The following is a 16,785-nucleotide window of genomic DNA, read 5'->3' as shown; positions in this document are numbered from 1 at the left end:
TGTTATAACTCACTTTTAGTTGCTAACACACATGCTGCAGTCTTGCAACAGAGTCTGAAGCAACTCAAATGAATGGAAAATAACCACTGGTAGAATTGGGGATTCTTGACTTTCACCCTAGGATTCATGATAAGGAGGATTGTTACCTCTTTGCAATGCAGGTAAATCCAGTACAGCATTATGTGCTTTGGCTCCATAGCCAAGGTAAGTTTTTCTCTTAATGGATTTAGGTAGCAATAGCCTGAGTAATATTGGGTTGTAGTCTCAAACTGGCCCAGGTGTGTTCCCACATAGTCACTTTTAAAAGTAATGTGGGAAAACCCTGTGTACACATCTAGCCATTTAAACCAACACAGTGAAAATAGCTCAGTGGAACAAAAATATTTTTTTTTCCAGTTCAGTTCTCCCGATTGGCCTTGTCTGCAAGTACAAGTAACCTTTGAGTGGCCCAAGCAAGGAAACATGGTGTCTCAAGTTAACAGTGAATAACTGAACCAGCTGATCATATAATATAGGTGGGCTTTCTTGGCAACAATGCCATCCTTGTACCTGTATGCTCAGCAGTAAGCTTCACTGAGTTCCATGGTACTTACTCATAGACCTGGGATACTGCTATAATACAGACCTGGCTGGAGCCACATACTGTATGATGGCTGAAGAAGCAGAAGGGATACAATCCAATGCAAACTTGGAGAAATTTCAAATAAGCACAGTGGAACTTGCTTCTGTAAACATGCCCTGTATGTTGATCTAATGGTGCAGTCCTAGGCATACCAGTTCAGAGGTACAGTGAGGGGGGAAAGTTTTTGATCCCCTGCTAAATTTGCCTGTTTGTGCTTTGACGAAGAAATGACCAGTCCATAATTTTAATGGTAGGTTTATTGTAGCTGTGAGAGACAGCATAACAACAGAAACCCCCCCAAAAAACCCAGTAGACAAAAGTCAGAGATTGATGTGCATTATAATGAGTGGAAATAAGTATTTGATCCCCTATCAACCAGCCAGATGTCAGGCTACCTGGTATCTTCACTGTATGTAACGAGCTGAGATTAGGAGCACCTGGTGTAAGGGAGAGGTCTTACCTGTAATTCCAGCTTGTTACAGTACCTGTAAAGAAGACACCTGTCGACAGAAGCAATCAATCCAGCCACCATGACCAAGACCAAAGAGCTGTCCAAGGATGTCAGGGACAAGATTGTAGACCTGCACAAGGCTGGACTGGGCTACAAGACTTTTGCCAAGCACTGAGCTACAATAAACCTACCATTAAAATTATGGACTGGTCATTTCTTCGTCAGCGGGCAAATGGGCAAATTTAGCAGGGGATTAAATACTTTCCCCCCTCACTGTAAGTCCCACTGAATTCAGTGGGACTTACTCCCAGGTAAGTGGGTGTAGGATTACAGCCTTAACTGTACCTTAGAAGCTACAATACTGGGAATAATAATTGGAATTTATCTTTAAGTTAAAGTATCTATCTGCCAGGCAGTCCTAAGAGAATATATTTAATGTTCTGGATGCAATTAAGGATTTCCAACTTAAGGAAGAAATAAAGATTTCATTAAAACACATTGGCCTGGATCCTAGCTAATGTGGCAGGAAGGAAACCAGTGCAAGGGGACTTTTTGTCTTCCTTCTAGCACATCCAGTATTCACTGGAGGGTCAGAGAACCCTCCTGAATAACATGGAATGGGAGGTGGATGCTTAAGTAGGGCTGTGGGGTGGGAAGTTCCCCAAAATTCAGTAGGGTAGTTCCCCCTCCCACATCACAAACCCTCCAGAGAGACTTTTTAGTGGGTACAGAGGGTTGGAGTGGATGGGAAAGTCCATTTGCATGAACTTCTTTGCATTAATTAGGTCCATGACATGATGGCTAAAAAAATATTTCAGGTGACTATTAAGAATTTCTTCTATATATACTTTTCAAATTATTGGAAACTTTACCTTCAAAACTATTTTTAAAATTGTATTTTTTTAAAAAATACAGATTATATTTGAAGCAGTTCGTGGAATATCAGTAAGAAGTGACATTGCCATTGATGATATTTTATTTCAGAGAGGACCTTGTAAAGGTAAATTATATTTTCTTTAAGTTCTTTTTCACTTCATTTCTTTCTTTCTTTCTTTTACATTTCCTGGTGTTTTATGACTATATGAACTACAAATAAAGCAACACAGTGAGGCAGCTCCTAGTGGCACTTGTGTGTTGAATCCATGTAGATGTAAACATACCCTAAACTTTTTGGTTGGGTGTTTCCCCAACCCTTCAAAGTGGATTTGGGGGGGCATGGCACGGAGGAGAGAAAGGAAAAGTCCTGTTGCACGAGTGAACCTCGAAGTCAAATCACGCCCTGATTCTTTTATCAAATGATACCAACTGCTTGAAATTCCACTAGGCCATTATTTGAATGAATTTCATTATTATGGCTGGAATACTATACCCTCCTACCTGGGAGTAAGCTCCATTAAAGCTGATAGACAGGTATAAGTTTGCACTGTGTTTGTTTTTCAATAGTAGCCCATGTTAAAATGATTACCTATAGAATAATATGTTACTTCAAATATTCTTTTCCTCCACCTCTAGAAACAGGAGAAACCGTACTACAATCTTCTGGTTATTCTGCCGATTTTAATGAAATTGAATATTGAGCTCTGCAGAAGCAGATTGAGTATCACATTGCTTCTCTACAATAGGAACTGCACAGCCCCTTCCCTGCTCTCAGTTGTAGAGTGATAAATACTGAACTATTTTGTTAGCAACGTGAAGGTATGGCAAGAATTCAGCCTTGCCAATGAAGTTACTGACTCAGGGTTTCCCTCACTTTGTTTTTTATTGTACTTTATTTTGCATGTGACACCAGTGATTCTAAAGGGCTATTCATTTTGCAGAGTGTGAAGTAATAGACAAATGTGTTTTTGGTAAACATTTTTGGGCACATAATTACAGAAAGCAAAAAGGACAAAATATGTAATTTGTCATTGTGTTAACTAAAACTGCATTCAGTGAATGTCTTGTCTTTGGCAAATTATGGATTTAATTTTAGAATTTAGATAGAATGGAGAAAATATTATTAAAAGCTAGTAATATTCTGTAGGTCAAATGAAATAGTTTTCAATTGTTGTTCAGGAAAACCAATCTCTTCAGGGAACCCATTTATAAAAATATTAAGTATCACATAAAAACAATTTGGGTTGGTTTTTTATGGGGGGGGGCTATTCCTTGCCAAACAATTATTGTAATGAATCCATTTGTCATTCCAGCAACTGACAGGTGAACTGCTGTAAAGGTTCCGTTAAAGTGTTGATTACAATACATAAACAGTGACCTTCATACATTACAGCAGAGTGGAATGCAGGTTTTTAAAAATTAAAAGTAGTTTTATAGACCTGTGCAGAATTGTCTTTATCATACTCAGCCACAAACAATCTGCCTTCCTGTTTGAAATAGATGATGCATATTTGATTGCTGAATATTTTATATTTTATAGATATGTATGGGTGTGTGTTTTGTGTGTGCATGCACATGTATTTACATCACGTTTTTCTGTAATTTGGAACAATGTAATAAAATACAATTTTAAGTAATTTCTCTGACTCCACATAAGTGACTCGAAGTGGCTAAAATATCTTTTCAAACCTCACCCATGCACTGGTAACTTCCAGATCACACTATTACAATAGGCTACTTTTGAAAAATAATAATCTGGAAAATAGCTAGCTCAGTGTGTGGCAGCTACTTTCTTAACTAGGGCTCGTTGCAATGAATACAATCGTACCATGTAAGTTGAACAGAATCTGTTCCTGGAGTCCGTTTGACGTCCAAAACGTTCAAAAAGCAAAGCGCGGCTTCTGATTGGCTGCAGGAAACTCCTGCAGCCAATTAGAAGCCACGGAAGCCTCACTAGATGTTCAGCTTCCCAAAACAGTTCACAAACCAAAACAGTCACTTCCGGGGTTGCAGCGTTCGAGAGCCAAAACATTTGAGAACTAAGCTGTTCCAAAACCAAGGTACGACTGTACTTACGTTTCAAGAACTTCACTGGCTTCCAGTTGGTTTGCAGGTGTAATTCAAACCGTTGCTGTAAACCGTTGGGAGTTCTAGGAACATAAGTCTGCCTCTCCATGTTCCGAGACTGCAGGGATTGGGTTTGGGATTGGCAGGCTCTGAGAAGAATGAATAAATGGGGTGGGAGGAGGCGCTAAATGGTGGGAACTTGGGTTAGAGGGGAAACTCCCATTTTTTCCTCAACTTAAGCAACATCTGAAAGGGGAGCAGGAATGTTGGCTCTATTCCCCCCTTCCTGTGGAATGGGCTCAGTAGAATCTAGGGGGAGGCTTTGAGCAGTGGGGGGGGGGAGGTAACAGCTGAGTAGGATGCAATATGGTGCCACCTTTACAGATGGAGCAGACAGGCAATTCTCATTTTGCATGGGGGTTACATTCCGGACCCCCACACGCATCAGCAGGGCCCACATAAAGCCTTCTGCCCTTTTAGTAACATTTTAGAGACACTTCTGGCTTGGGCGCCATGAGCAATCATGCACCCATCGGCCACAGCATGTATGCATTTGCAATCCTGACATTTCTACAAGTAAGAATGCCACACCTTGTATTTAAAAGAACTTTTCAAACACCTTCATCACTTCCATTCCACTTACCTAGATGGAAGTAAGATCTGCTTGCATACTTTTAGGGTGGGGGCCTGGGATGACTGAAGGCCCTGCTCTAATGGGAAACAGTGTAACCAGGAGAGTAACATAGCAAAGCTTCAGGATCTTCACCCTTTTCTGTTGTCAGCCATTTCAGAGTTGATGGTGAAGAAATCTCCTTGCCCACACAGTTCAAAGTGAAGTGTTTCATTGCCTCAAGTCAACAAGACAGTTATTTACGCAATATACATAGTTAGGAGATGCTGGTGCACACACTAACTAAATAAGTACGGCAGAACTTTCCTAACTTTTCATTTTGGTGACATACTTTTTAGACATGCATCATTTTGCAACACAGTAATTCAGTTTTACTAGCAAACCAAAGGTTAAACTAACCCTTTTCCAGCCCCAAAAGGAACGTGGGGAGCATTTGCACGACAGACCTACACTCTGCAGCCGACACAGTAAGGTGTCCTGACAGAGTTTGGAAAACTCTGAAGTACAGTAACCTGGTATTAAAAGGTTGTGGTAAAAATGGTAAAGAGACTCAAACTGGAGAGAGATTCATACAAAATTGTTGGATGCTGCTGGTTACTGGTATATGTAAGACACACACAGACACACACTTTGGGTAAGAATGGGGGGTGGGGGGTATGCATCATGTCAGAAACCTGTGGCCTTGAGCTGTTTCAAGAGGCCTACCCCAGCTGGCGTCCTAACTCTGAACAGAAAGACACGGGGCAAGGCAACACAAGTGGCAAACCAAAGCATTCCATCAACGGTGTGTCCAAAAAAATTTACACATCACTTGGGAAGACAGGCGAACTAATATCACTGTAATGGAAGAAGCAAAGTTCACCAGTGTTGAAGCAATGATTCTTCAACATCAACTTTGTTGGACTGGCCATGTTGTGCAGATGCCAGATTAATATCTTCCAATGCAACTATTCTATTCCGAACTTAAAAATGGAAAGCGTAATGCTGGTGGTCAACAAAAGAGGTTTAAAGACTTCTCAAGGCAAATCTAAAAAAAATGTAGTATAAACACCAACAATTGGGAAACACTGGCCTGTGAGCACTCCAATTGGAGAACAGCCTTTACCAAAGGTGTCATGGGCTTTGAAGACACTCAAACCCAGGACATGCTAAGAGGAAGGCACGTTTGGCAAATCCACACCGTGATCAACTCCTGTCTGGAAACCAATGTCCCCACTGTGGAAGGATGTGTGGGTCCAGAATTGGCCTGGTTCCCTGTAACTTGGCTTCTCGTAGTGAGGGAACTGCCAGAAGGCCCTCGGCACTGGACCTCAGTGTCCGGGCAGAACGATGGAGGTGGAGACGCTCCTTCAGGTATACTGGACCGAGGCTGTTTAGGGCTTTAAAGGTCAACACCAACACTTTGAATTGTGCTCGGAAATGTACTGGGAGCCAATGTAGGTCTTTCAAGACTGGTGTTATGTGGTCTCAGCAGCCACTCCCAGTCACCAGTCTAGCTGCCGCATTCTGGATTAATTGCAGTTTCCAGGTCACTTTCAAAGGTAGCCCCACATAGAGCGCATTGCAGTAATCCAAGTGATTACTAGAGCATGCACCACTTTGGCGAGACAGTCCATGGGCAGGTAGGGTCTCAGCCTGCGTACCAGATGGAGCTGCCCTGGATACAGAATTAACCTGCGCCTCCATGGACAGCTGTGAGTCCAAAATGACTCCCAGGCTGCGCACCTGGTCCTTCAGGGGCAGTTATCCAATTCAGGGCCAGGGAGTCCTCCATACCTGCCCGCCTCCTGTTCCCCAAGAACAGTACTTCTGTCTTGTCAGGATTCAACCTCAATCTGTTAGCCGCCATCCATCCTCCAACCGCCTCAACACTCACACAGGACCTTCACTGCCTTCACTGGTTCTGATTTGAAAGAGAGGTAGAGCTGGGTATCATCTGCTGATCATCTGATGATCTCTCCCAACTTTCAAAAGACAACCTTCAAAGACATCCATTCTGAGGACAAAGAAGTGGAGGGCAGGAATAGGCAGATTCAAATACTGTACAGACGTAGCATGATTTATTCCAGCAAAAATGAAAGCCACATTCACTACTAATCTAGGACTTTCTATTCTAGTCCCAATGTGTGTGGCATTTGCATTTCTTTCCCCCTTTGTTTCAAGTGACTGCTGTCTTAAAATGATTTAATGGGTCATTCCATATCAAGTGATCTGATATTTAACATTGTGTCATCCAATTTTCTTAATATTTTGTATACTTTTTGAATGATCAAAACTAAGTTAAAATCTAAAATGTTAATTTTAAAAATATCATTTTTTTAGTTATGAATGAGGTTTTGAAATTTCAAAAAATTGAGTTTTAGCCTTCAAAAAATCTTAAAAACTCAGTCCAGAATTGAGATATTTCAAAACTATAAATATCTATCTCATTGTATTTTTCACGGGCTTTAAAATGATATGTCACATGATGGACCTGCTTTAAATTTCAAAGTTAAGTTGTAAAATGTATTTTTTTAAAAAAAAAATAAAAAATATTAACATTTCCAAAAAATATTATTTAATATTTCTAAGAGCTACCTGATCTTGAGGTATCAATGGGATCACAGTTAGAAAAAAATATTTTGTACATACATGTCTGCATTATTGAATTCTATTTAGAATAAATGGATCTTCTAATTTAACAGAATAAACAAGACATCAAACTTAGAATATCAGTTCCTTCAGACATCAGAAAATTATTCAATTTAAAATTATCTGAAGGGGAAGCTAATTCCTGGACCGAAGCAAGGATTCAAATTGTCAAAACAGACAGAGCTAACAGCCCTCTAAGAACGAGCCATTAAGGCAACCAAGGAAGTGGCTCTGTGCCAGATACCAAGGGGGGCCCTCCTCCCCTCGACGAGAAGCCGAAGGAAGGCAGCGCCAGAGCCACGCGGGAAGCCGAGGCTGTGGCCGGGGAGAAGCAAGGCTTCCTTGGGGGGCCCCGACTGGGAGCCTCACGGGGCGCAGCTGTGGAAACGAGCCCCACGGCCTGAAGACCCCTCGGCTGGGCCTCCTTCCGAAGGAGCCTCCCTTCGCCTCCCGCTCCGAGCGGCGCCGCCCCTCCTTCTGCACACGTCACGCGACTACTATTGGCCAGCTGCAACGTCGTGCAGATAGGTCCTTTAGTTTAGTTTACATATCATGCACCGCCCTGTCACTCCCCCACCCAATGAAAACGTCCGCTTCCGTCGGTCCTCCTCGAGGTAGCCAGTAGGAATTGACACCCATCGAATGGCCCACCCTTTGTGCATGGCCGCTCTTTTTCAGCTCACGGAAATGCTCCCGAGGCAGAAGGTTGCCCCGTCCAATGACACGACGTAAAGCCGCGGCGACCAATGGGAAGCGGGCGCGCGCCGCCGGCTTCCTAAATCTCCGCAGCGCCCGAGCGACGTGACCGGCGGCAAAATGGCGACGCCCGCGAAACGCCGAGCGAAGAGCCCTGAGGAGGAAGCGGAAGGCGGGAGCAGCAGCAGCAGCGACCGCCCGCGCCGCTGGAGGCGAAGAACGGCCCTGGTCCCGGCCCCGTTGGTCCCGCTGGAGGCGGAGCTGCCCTTCGTGGAGGGCTCCATTCTCAAGATCTACATGGAGAACTTCCTGTGAGCGCGGCGAGGGGATCGGGGCCTCGTGGGCGGGGCTTCCCCTGGCGGGCGTGGGGGCGGGGCTCGCCGGGCCTCGTGAGGGGGCAGGGGGCCCCCCCGTCCTTCAGAGACGGAAGTCTTTGCGCCCTCGACACAGGAGCTTCCCGCGCCCGCCCCCCCCCGTCTCCCGCCACGTCCTTCCCGGCGCTGCAACCGAGCGGGCGGGGAATTCTCTTTCCGCTCTACTTCGTTCGTGAATCTTAGAATCGAAGCCCAACAACACAACTTAGCACGCAGTGACTTAGGAAAAAAACTGCAGGGCTTTTCCCCCCCAGCTGGAACTCACCGGAGCGGCGTTCCGAGATCTTCCTGCTGTGCCCCGGAAGTGGGGGGGGGAGAGCTGACCAGACTCAGCAAAGGCCCTCTGCTCCGGCTCACGAGGAGACCCTCCATGGGCTCCAAGGAGGCGCAGGCAACCCGGGGGCACAACGGACTGGGAAAGGTCTAAAGCAGTGTTTTTCAACCTTTTTTGGGCAAAGGCACACTTGTTTCATGAAAAAAATCACGAGGCACACCACCATTAGAAAATGTTAAAAAATTTAACTCTGTGCCTATATTGACTATATAGAAAGTAATTTTTCAATTTTTCCCACGGCACACCAGGCAACATCTCACGGCACACTAGTGTGCCGCGGAACAGTGGTTGAAAAACACTGGTCTAAAGGTCCATCAAGGGAAAGGGAATATGCAGAGGGTCAATGTCAGCTAGGTTTCTGGTCCCTTCTAGAACTCCATTTCTGTGGATATCTTTTTTGCCTTCCAAGTCAGAGGCTACTGTTTTCTTAAAGACCCTGGCTATCTGGCAAAATTACATTTTGTAATTCTGTTGTTTAGTCACGGGCTATGTTGAATTAATGCCAACTTCCAATATCTCTGTCAACCCAGAGTTCTTACATTAGTTTTGATTTCAAAATTCATCAGTGTATAGAATATGGGGTCTACAAATATTCACTCCTAATATATTTATGGGGGGTAAAACACAAAGGGCTGTGATAACATTGGCAAACTAAATATAATGAACTGATGTTATAATAATCTGCATTTTGATTCTTTATTCAGATTCCTTGATTTCTTGCTTTATAAACATTAAATTATAATGGCATTGCCTTTCAGTACCTACGATTCCTGTGTGGTGCTTCCAGGACCCCATCTAAACATGATAGTTGGAGCTAACGGAACAGGTAAATCAAGTATCGTATGTGCCTTATGCCTGGGATTGGCCGGAAAACCTTCCTTCATAGGACGAGCAGACAAGGTGGGGATAACTCTTTGAAATCTTATACAATGATATTCTTGTGGTAATATATTTAAAGTGTGGTAACAGTTTAAAGACTGTTTAATATGTTGGATAGAAAATAAAGGGCATACTTTTGTAGAATAACCTAATGCATTGTGCTCTTTTCTCAATTTGACTTCCATATTTTGTGTGTGTGTTAGATACCTTTCTTTTCTAAAGCTTTTATATACTCTGGTGATTTTTATGTACTGCAGCACGCTGGAGAATGAATATAAAATTGCTTACTAATTTTGTGTGCAACATACAGCACATAGGGAGTTTCTGGTTCATATTCAGACGAAAGGCTTCTCCTGATTTTCCGTGAGCTATCCCAAAAGATTTCAGATCAGTTAAGCTGAGAGACGGTTCTAGTAATAGCATAACTAAATAGGAACAACTGTTAAGCCGACAACATTAAGTCATAGTTAAGCCCAAAGTTCAGAACATAATTTAAATACACTCACATTTTTAAGGAAAAGGTAGTTCACAGAGCCAGGAAAAATATGCAGGGCTATCCTTACAGGCCTGTACCATCTTAGAATGTATTTGGTGGGTCACTTGTTTGAAAGTTCTCTGTGGGAAAGGTACTCTGCTCTGGGAAAGGCAACATGGTAGGGAGGAACTAGCCTAGGATGTATTCTGAGTTTAGAGGCCCATGAACGTCAGTGTTATATGACCTTCCTGGATATTTGAATTGGCTCTAAGACAGGGGTCTCCAAACGTTTTAAACGGGGCTGGTTCACTGTCCCTCAGACACTGTTGGTTCACTGCCAGACTATAATTTGGGGGGGGGGGAATGAACAAATTCCTATGCACGCTGCACATATTTTTTTGTAGTGCACAAAAAACAGGAAAAACAATACAATATTTAAAATTAACGATTTTAATCAACATAAGCTTATAAGTATTTCAAAGGGAAGTATGGGCCTGCTTTTGGCTAAGGAGATGGTCAATATCACTAATGCTCATCCCTACAACCTAGCCTACACATGGATCTCCCTCACCCCCATGGCCCAGTCTACATGCAGGCCTTTCATGCCCCCATCCCCACAACCCAGCCTACAGACGTGTCTGCCTGCACACACCCATCCTCACAACCCAGCTTATACACGTCTCCCTAACCCCCTTCCCATGACCCAGCCTATGCATGTGCTTCCCTAACCCAGATCCCCACGACGCAGCCCGCACCCGTGTCTCCTTAAGCCCCATCCTCATGACCCAACTTGCCCACGTGTCTCCCTAACCCCCATCCATCCCCCCAGCTTGCACGCCTGTCCTCCAGCCTCTGGAAGGTGCCGTCAACGAAGACTCCGTTCTTGCCCAGGCAGCACAGGTAGAAGAGGGGCGCGCTGAAGGTGAGCTCGAGGTGGCGGCGCGAGATGAAGCTGGAGCGGCCCATGTTTACATCTATTGTGCCCTGCGACAAGTTGCACCTGATTGTCACCGTCACCGGGCGCATCACAAACTCCACATTGTGGCCCTGCAGGCAGGCCAGAGCCGACGGCACGACCAGGGACGAGGTGGTGCTGTCTCTGGCCATGGGTGGCTCTCCCGCTACTCGCCATCTAGGTACTCCTGCATGGGGCTTTTCCCTCCGCCCGCGGCTGGGATCCCCTCCCTCTCCTGGGATGGGCTTCCCCTGACGGGAGGAGTGAGCAGAAGAGGCGCTGCTGCTGCTTAAAGACACCTGCCCGCCTGCCCTGTTTGTCTGGCAGCAGCGAGAGCGAGCAAGCCCGGCATTCCCACCCACTTGATCCGGAACCGTTTTCCCCCTTTTCTTTCCCTCACTTTTTTTTTTTTTTTTGGCAAAAGGCAGCCCCACGGTTCACTGCTGCTGCTGCCACCACTGCTGCTTCTGTCCGCTGGCAGGGGAGAAAAGGCTGTGGTGTTGCTGCCAATGCCAGCCCACCCCTCCTGCTCCTGCTGCTGGGAAGAGGAAGAAGAGGTGGCAGAGCGGTGGAGGGCAATGGGGCTGTAGCTCTTCTGCAGCAGCAGAGGCATATCCTGGCTTTGCAGCACTGCCTGCCTGGGCACAATGACTGAGCCATGCGGCGGGGCAATGTAGCTTGCATGAGCCTCGGCACACGAGCAGCCGCCGGGGAGTGCTGCCGGCAGGAGCCTTGCTTGCTGCCGCCACCACCGTTGTCTTTCCCCCCAGCTGCGCTTGGCATTTTCCAGCAAGCTGATGGCTTCTCAACATTGCTGGTGACTGCTGCCTCCTCCTCCTCCTCCACCACCACCACCCTTCCCTTCTTTTTTCTTCCTTCCTTTCTCTTTCCATGGGTGGCAGAGATGGGGAACACGCTCAGTCAGTCCCCACGCGGCGAGGAGCTTCCTGGAGCAAGTTGGAAGCTGCAGAAGCTTCACTATGCGGTGAGGTAAATGTGGTGAGGCAAGGTGTTTCCGTTGAAAAGAACATGTGTGCACGAACATTCTTTTCAAGGAAACGCCTCGCCACGACGCGTTCACCTCAGCACACAGGGACTGCTCAGTCAGTCCCCCGCATGCTGAGGTAAACCTGGCGCTGCTGGCAGGCTGGATTTACGAGCCTGTAGGGCCGCATCTGGCCTGTGGACTAGTTTGGGGACCCCAGTTTTAAGTCATAAGAAGACCCGTGGGTTAATTTGAAATGTATTGCCATCTTTCCATTTAACTCATGTTACCCAGAGATTTTCCTCAAGTTTCTTGTCTTTTTTATGTCAATTCTGCACCTAGTGAGATTACTCCTGCTACAGTTGCTTCAAAGCAGTTGCTGAGATCTGGATCTGAAGGGAAGCCCACCCACTTGTGTCATCAGCTAGGATGGGTGGGGAGTCTGAGACTCACATGCCTGAGGCCCTTCCCCCCTTTGTGAATTTTCATATAATGATTTCCCCCTCTGCATCTCTTTTGTAGCTCTATTTTTATAAGTTCTTTATCCATAGTTCAAATTTTTACTATAGGTATTCTGTGTGTAATTGTTTACAGTAATTTTTTTTAATGAATTATAAACTTTCCCCATTCTTTGTTAAAGTGAGTCTCTTCCTGGTTTCTAATTCTTCCTGTATGTTTTGCCATCTTGGCATAGTTCATCAGGTTTATCTGCCACTCTTCCTTGGTCACAGTTGTGCCATCTTTACATCTCTGGGCTAACAGCATCCATACAAAATAAAAAATAAAAGAATTCCTTCCAGTAGCACCTTAGAGACCAACTAAGCTTGTTCTTGGTATGAGCTTTCGTATGCATGCACACTTCTTCAGATACACTGAAACAGAAGTCACCAGACCCTCAAATATAGTGAGAGAGTGGGGAGGTTTTCCACACCTATCAGCCAATCCCCCATACCTACCACCCTTCATAGTAATACCCCTCCCCACTCTCTCACTGTATATAAGGGTCTGGTGACTTCTGTTTCAGTGCATCTGAAGAAGTGTGCATGCATACGAAAGCTCATACCAAGAACAACCTTAGTTGGTCTCTAAGGTGCTACTGGAAGGATTTTTATTTTTATTTTTTATTTTGTTTTGACTATGGCAGACCAACACGGCTACCTATCTGTAACAGCATCCATACAGCCTTGGTCGCGTACATGAATAATTCCGCCTGCTCCTTCAGGATCTCAGGACCAAAAATACCTAAAAGAAAAGCTTCTGGTTTCTTAGAAAAAGTTATTTTCAACATTTTTTCCAATTCATTATGTATCAATTCCCAGAAATCTTTTATCATCTTACATGACCACCACATGTAATAAAATGTGCCCTTTTTCTATTTACATTTCCAGCATGTTTTAGACTTCGATTTAAACACTTTAGCTAATTTACTGGGAGTTAAGTACCAGCAATACATCATTTTCATATAATTTTCTTTCAGGCTGTAAATTTTAATTCTATTGTCCTTAATCTCTCCCATGCTGCTAATTAAATGTTACAACCAAAATCCTTCACCCAGTGAATCATAACCATTTTGACCTGTTCGCCTTTCGTTTACCAGTCTAATAGAAGTTCATACATTTTAGAAATTAACTTAGTTTTATTTTCTAACAGTTCCCTTTTGAACTGGGAGGTTTTGTTCAGAAAACCATTCTTTTTAGCCATCTTAAACACTTCACTAAGTTGGTGATACTGCAACCAATTGGTTACTAATTCTCTTATGTCTTCAAACCTCCTTAACTTAACTCTTGATCTACTTCTGTTAATGATTCTTTATATATTGCCCAGTCATTTCTCATATTTCTTCCCCCCCCCAACTGATATTGCTTCAAGAGGAGAGAGCCACCATGGTGTTTTATGTTCTAATATTTTTTTATATTTATCCCATACTTCATTTATTGGTTTCCTTACAACATGATTCAAAAAAGCTTTATGTGCCAGCCAAATCTATTATCGCGTCATTCAAGATCTAATATGCAGCTGTTTTCCAACGATATCTGTTCCTTTAACCAGCAAAGAGAAGATGCTTCAAAATATAATCTTATATCCAGCAGGGAGAATTCACCTCTTTCTTTAGCATCTATCAGTAATTAATATTTTATTCTTGGTTTCTTCCCCTGCCAGATAAATTAGTAATATTTGTTTATTTTAATTTTAGGTTGCTCACTATGTGAAGCGGGGTACTAACAAAGCAGTTATTGAAATTGAGGTGTGAGTAACAATCTTGTTTATGTTTATGTTTGGTATAAATTGTCTTACTGGCATTTTGGGGGGGAGAAGTTACCACATACCTAATTATTAACCAGATTTTTAACCAGCATTTCATGGCTGGTTTAATTTTTTTTTTACTTTTCTTCCTCTTTCTTAGGTTTAAGAAACCATCCAACCTTGTTATCACACGGGAAATGTCTGTATCAAACAACCAGTCTGCTTGGTTTATTAATAAAAAACCGTCCACTCTCAAAATGGTAGAAGATCAAATTGCAGCCTTAAATATCCAAGTAGGCAATCTGTGCCAGTTTCTTCCACAGGTATGGAGTAATTTTTGTGAGAGTGTATTATTGTCTCTGCATTTTAAATTCTAAAGGATTGTATACTAAGGGAAGAGCAAAATTAGGAATAGGAATAGGAATAATTTATTATTGGCCAAGTACATTTTCCAACATACTTGGAATTTGTTTCGGCTACATTGCAATGTAAACATACAGACACTGTTCCTCTCACAATACAAAGAAGCAAAGAAACCCCACCCATATTTTACCTCCCCTTAAGCTATACAACTACGAATTTAACAATTTAATGGCACAAGGGAAAAAACTATTCTTGTGTCTGGCCGATTTTGTATATGAAGTCCTGTAGCGACGTCCAGATGGAAGTAAATCAAGCAGATGATGACCGGGATGTAAAGGATCTGCTACAATTCTCTGCTCTCTTCCTAACTCAGGTAGCATAAATTGTCTCTATTGAAGGCAAGCTAACACCAATTACCAATTATTGTGGTAAAGTAAGAGATGCAGAAAATATATATGGCATTTGAACATGGCTTTTGTTTGATGCAGTGGGAGAAATTATGGAAAAATTCTAGTTCTTTATGATCATGTACAACTCATCAGAATTTTTTCAGACATTTAAATAAATTATTTTGCTTTATTTGTCTTAATTCCTTGAAGTGATAGAGCCCTAAAATCAGCAACTGTGCCTTCAAGAATGATTCTTTGAAATTCTGCAGGACAAAAATTGTGGGTATAATCTTGTGCTCTGTAAGGGTGGGAAGTGCACAGAGGTGTATTGCAATCTTCCCTCTGAACAACTTTCCTTGGTTGCTCTTCTGAACATTATGAGACCTGAGAAGGCCATTCAGCGGCAGTTGAAGCTGTCTTTGCCTCTTCCATATAGAATTCTGTTGCTAGCTTTTCTCCAAGTTCTCGTGCACAGATTCAGCCCAGAAGTAGTGGTGGGAGAGTTGGCAACAGGTTGCTGCTGGTTAGATGCTAAAGGGTTTTCTCTGTTACCAAAATCCCCTGCCTGAGTGACAAATGTGCTCACACCAGGGGAGGATGGTGGAGGAAGGCGCTTGTAATTAAGAAGTACAATGGATATTTTACACTGGTCTGAAAAGTACCTTTTGCTACAAAGTGTATTACATTATTACACAAAGCACCGTAGGTATTTGGATTCTTGCTTTGCAGGACAAAGTTGGAGAATTTGCAAAATTATCCAAGGTTGAACTACTTGAAGCCACAGAGAAATCGGTTGGACCTCCAGAAATGTACAAATATCACTGTGATCTGAAAAACTTTAGACAGCGGGAGCGAGAACTAGAGGTAAGTGGCTGATATTTATGAGAAAGCTTTTCTCACTCTTTTTTACTTTTAAAATAAATTCACAACAGTTTTACTGTTCTAGGAGGAGAATGTGATAGCAGAAGGCCCCTTCCTTAGGACCAGAAGTTAGGGGTGCTATTTTCTGATTTTAGTTAGAGCAAAGGTGCTATTTTTGAACCGGCAGGCTAGTCCCTGCTAAACATGGAGAAGCAGATACTATCTTGCCCATCCTGCTTTTTCATTCCTTGTTCCTACTATTTATAATTTGCTTACCAAAGTTCTTATTTCTCATCTCTGCTTCTCTTGAATTTCATATGTCCTCCTTTCCTATCTCTTCTTAGAAGAACATGCTGGAGCTTCAGTTTTAGGAATGGACTGAATAGGAGTTATACTTACTTTTTGAACTGGCTGTGTTGATATTTCAATAAATTTGTTTGGGTTTCTTTGTCCCTTTATCTAATCAGTATGGCAGAAATCCATGGTAACTGCAAGAGACAGCTTCAGCAGAAGTCTGAACGGCAGCCAGCACAGCTGAGAGCAGAGAGAGGCATTTGGGATTTTAACACCTGTTTGTTGGTTTATTTCATAAAATTTATATACTGCTTGGTTGGGGGGGAAACCCCCTCACAAAGTGGTTTACACCAAGATAATAAGACTGAGAAAAATTCACAAGCATACTTTAAAATATACAAAAGTTAAAATACAAAAACATACTAAAATTGCCTCAACTTTCTAGGCATCTGGGTAGGCTTGTCTAAACAAGAATGTCTTTAGCAGGTGCCAAAAAGAGTACAGCGAAGGAATCTTCTTGATCTCAGTAGGCAGGGAGTTCCAAAGTGCAGGTACTGCCACTAAATGATCAAGGTCTTACCGATGTGGAATGCTATTGGGTGTTTGCAAGTGCCAGCTACCCAATGTCCACTCTTGGGGCTTGCACAGTGCTGTGCTT

The 16,785-nt window shown here is 43.3% G+C and overlaps 2 protein-coding genes across 5 annotated transcripts in view; both read left to right on the top strand.

The window, feature by feature from the left end:
- The window catches only part of MAMDC2 (MAM domain containing 2), a 74,679-nt gene extending 71,310 nt beyond the window's left edge, over positions 1-3,369 (top strand). For both annotated transcript variants that reach the window (XM_033164247.1, XM_033164248.1), the window contains 2 exons: positions 1,989-2,073; positions 2,586-3,369. In XM_033164247.1, coding sequence (XP_033020138.1) covers positions 1,989-2,073; positions 2,586-2,650 — 150 coding nt within the window. In that variant the 3' untranslated portion in view covers positions 2,651-3,369. The remainder of the gene's footprint in view (positions 1-1,988; positions 2,074-2,585) is intronic.
- A 4,692-nt stretch (positions 3,370-8,061) lies between these two features.
- The window catches only part of SMC5 (structural maintenance of chromosomes 5), a 45,808-nt gene continuing 37,084 nt past the window's right edge, over positions 8,062-16,785 (top strand). The window contains exons 1-5 of one of the 3 annotated variants that reach the window (XM_033163879.1): positions 8,062-8,285; positions 9,441-9,582; positions 14,171-14,223; positions 14,381-14,543; positions 15,702-15,836. In XM_033163879.1, coding sequence (XP_033019770.1) covers positions 8,095-8,285; positions 9,441-9,582; positions 14,171-14,223; positions 14,381-14,543; positions 15,702-15,836 — 684 coding nt within the window. In that variant the 5' untranslated portion in view covers positions 8,062-8,094. Of the gene's footprint in view, positions 8,286-9,440; positions 9,583-14,170; positions 14,224-14,380; positions 14,544-15,701; positions 15,837-16,785 lie in introns of those variants that run through there. The other 2 variants (XM_033163881.1, XM_033163880.1) reach the window with 2 other exon arrangements.

Source organism: Lacerta agilis, chromosome 11, assembly GCF_009819535.1.
Source record: "Lacerta agilis isolate rLacAgi1 chromosome 11, rLacAgi1.pri, whole genome shotgun sequence".
NCBI classification, from domain to species: Eukaryota; Metazoa; Chordata; class Lepidosauria; order Squamata; family Lacertidae; genus Lacerta; species Lacerta agilis.
The sequence above is the reverse complement of the archived record's forward strand: the minus strand, read 5'-3'. Positions and strand labels throughout refer to the sequence as shown.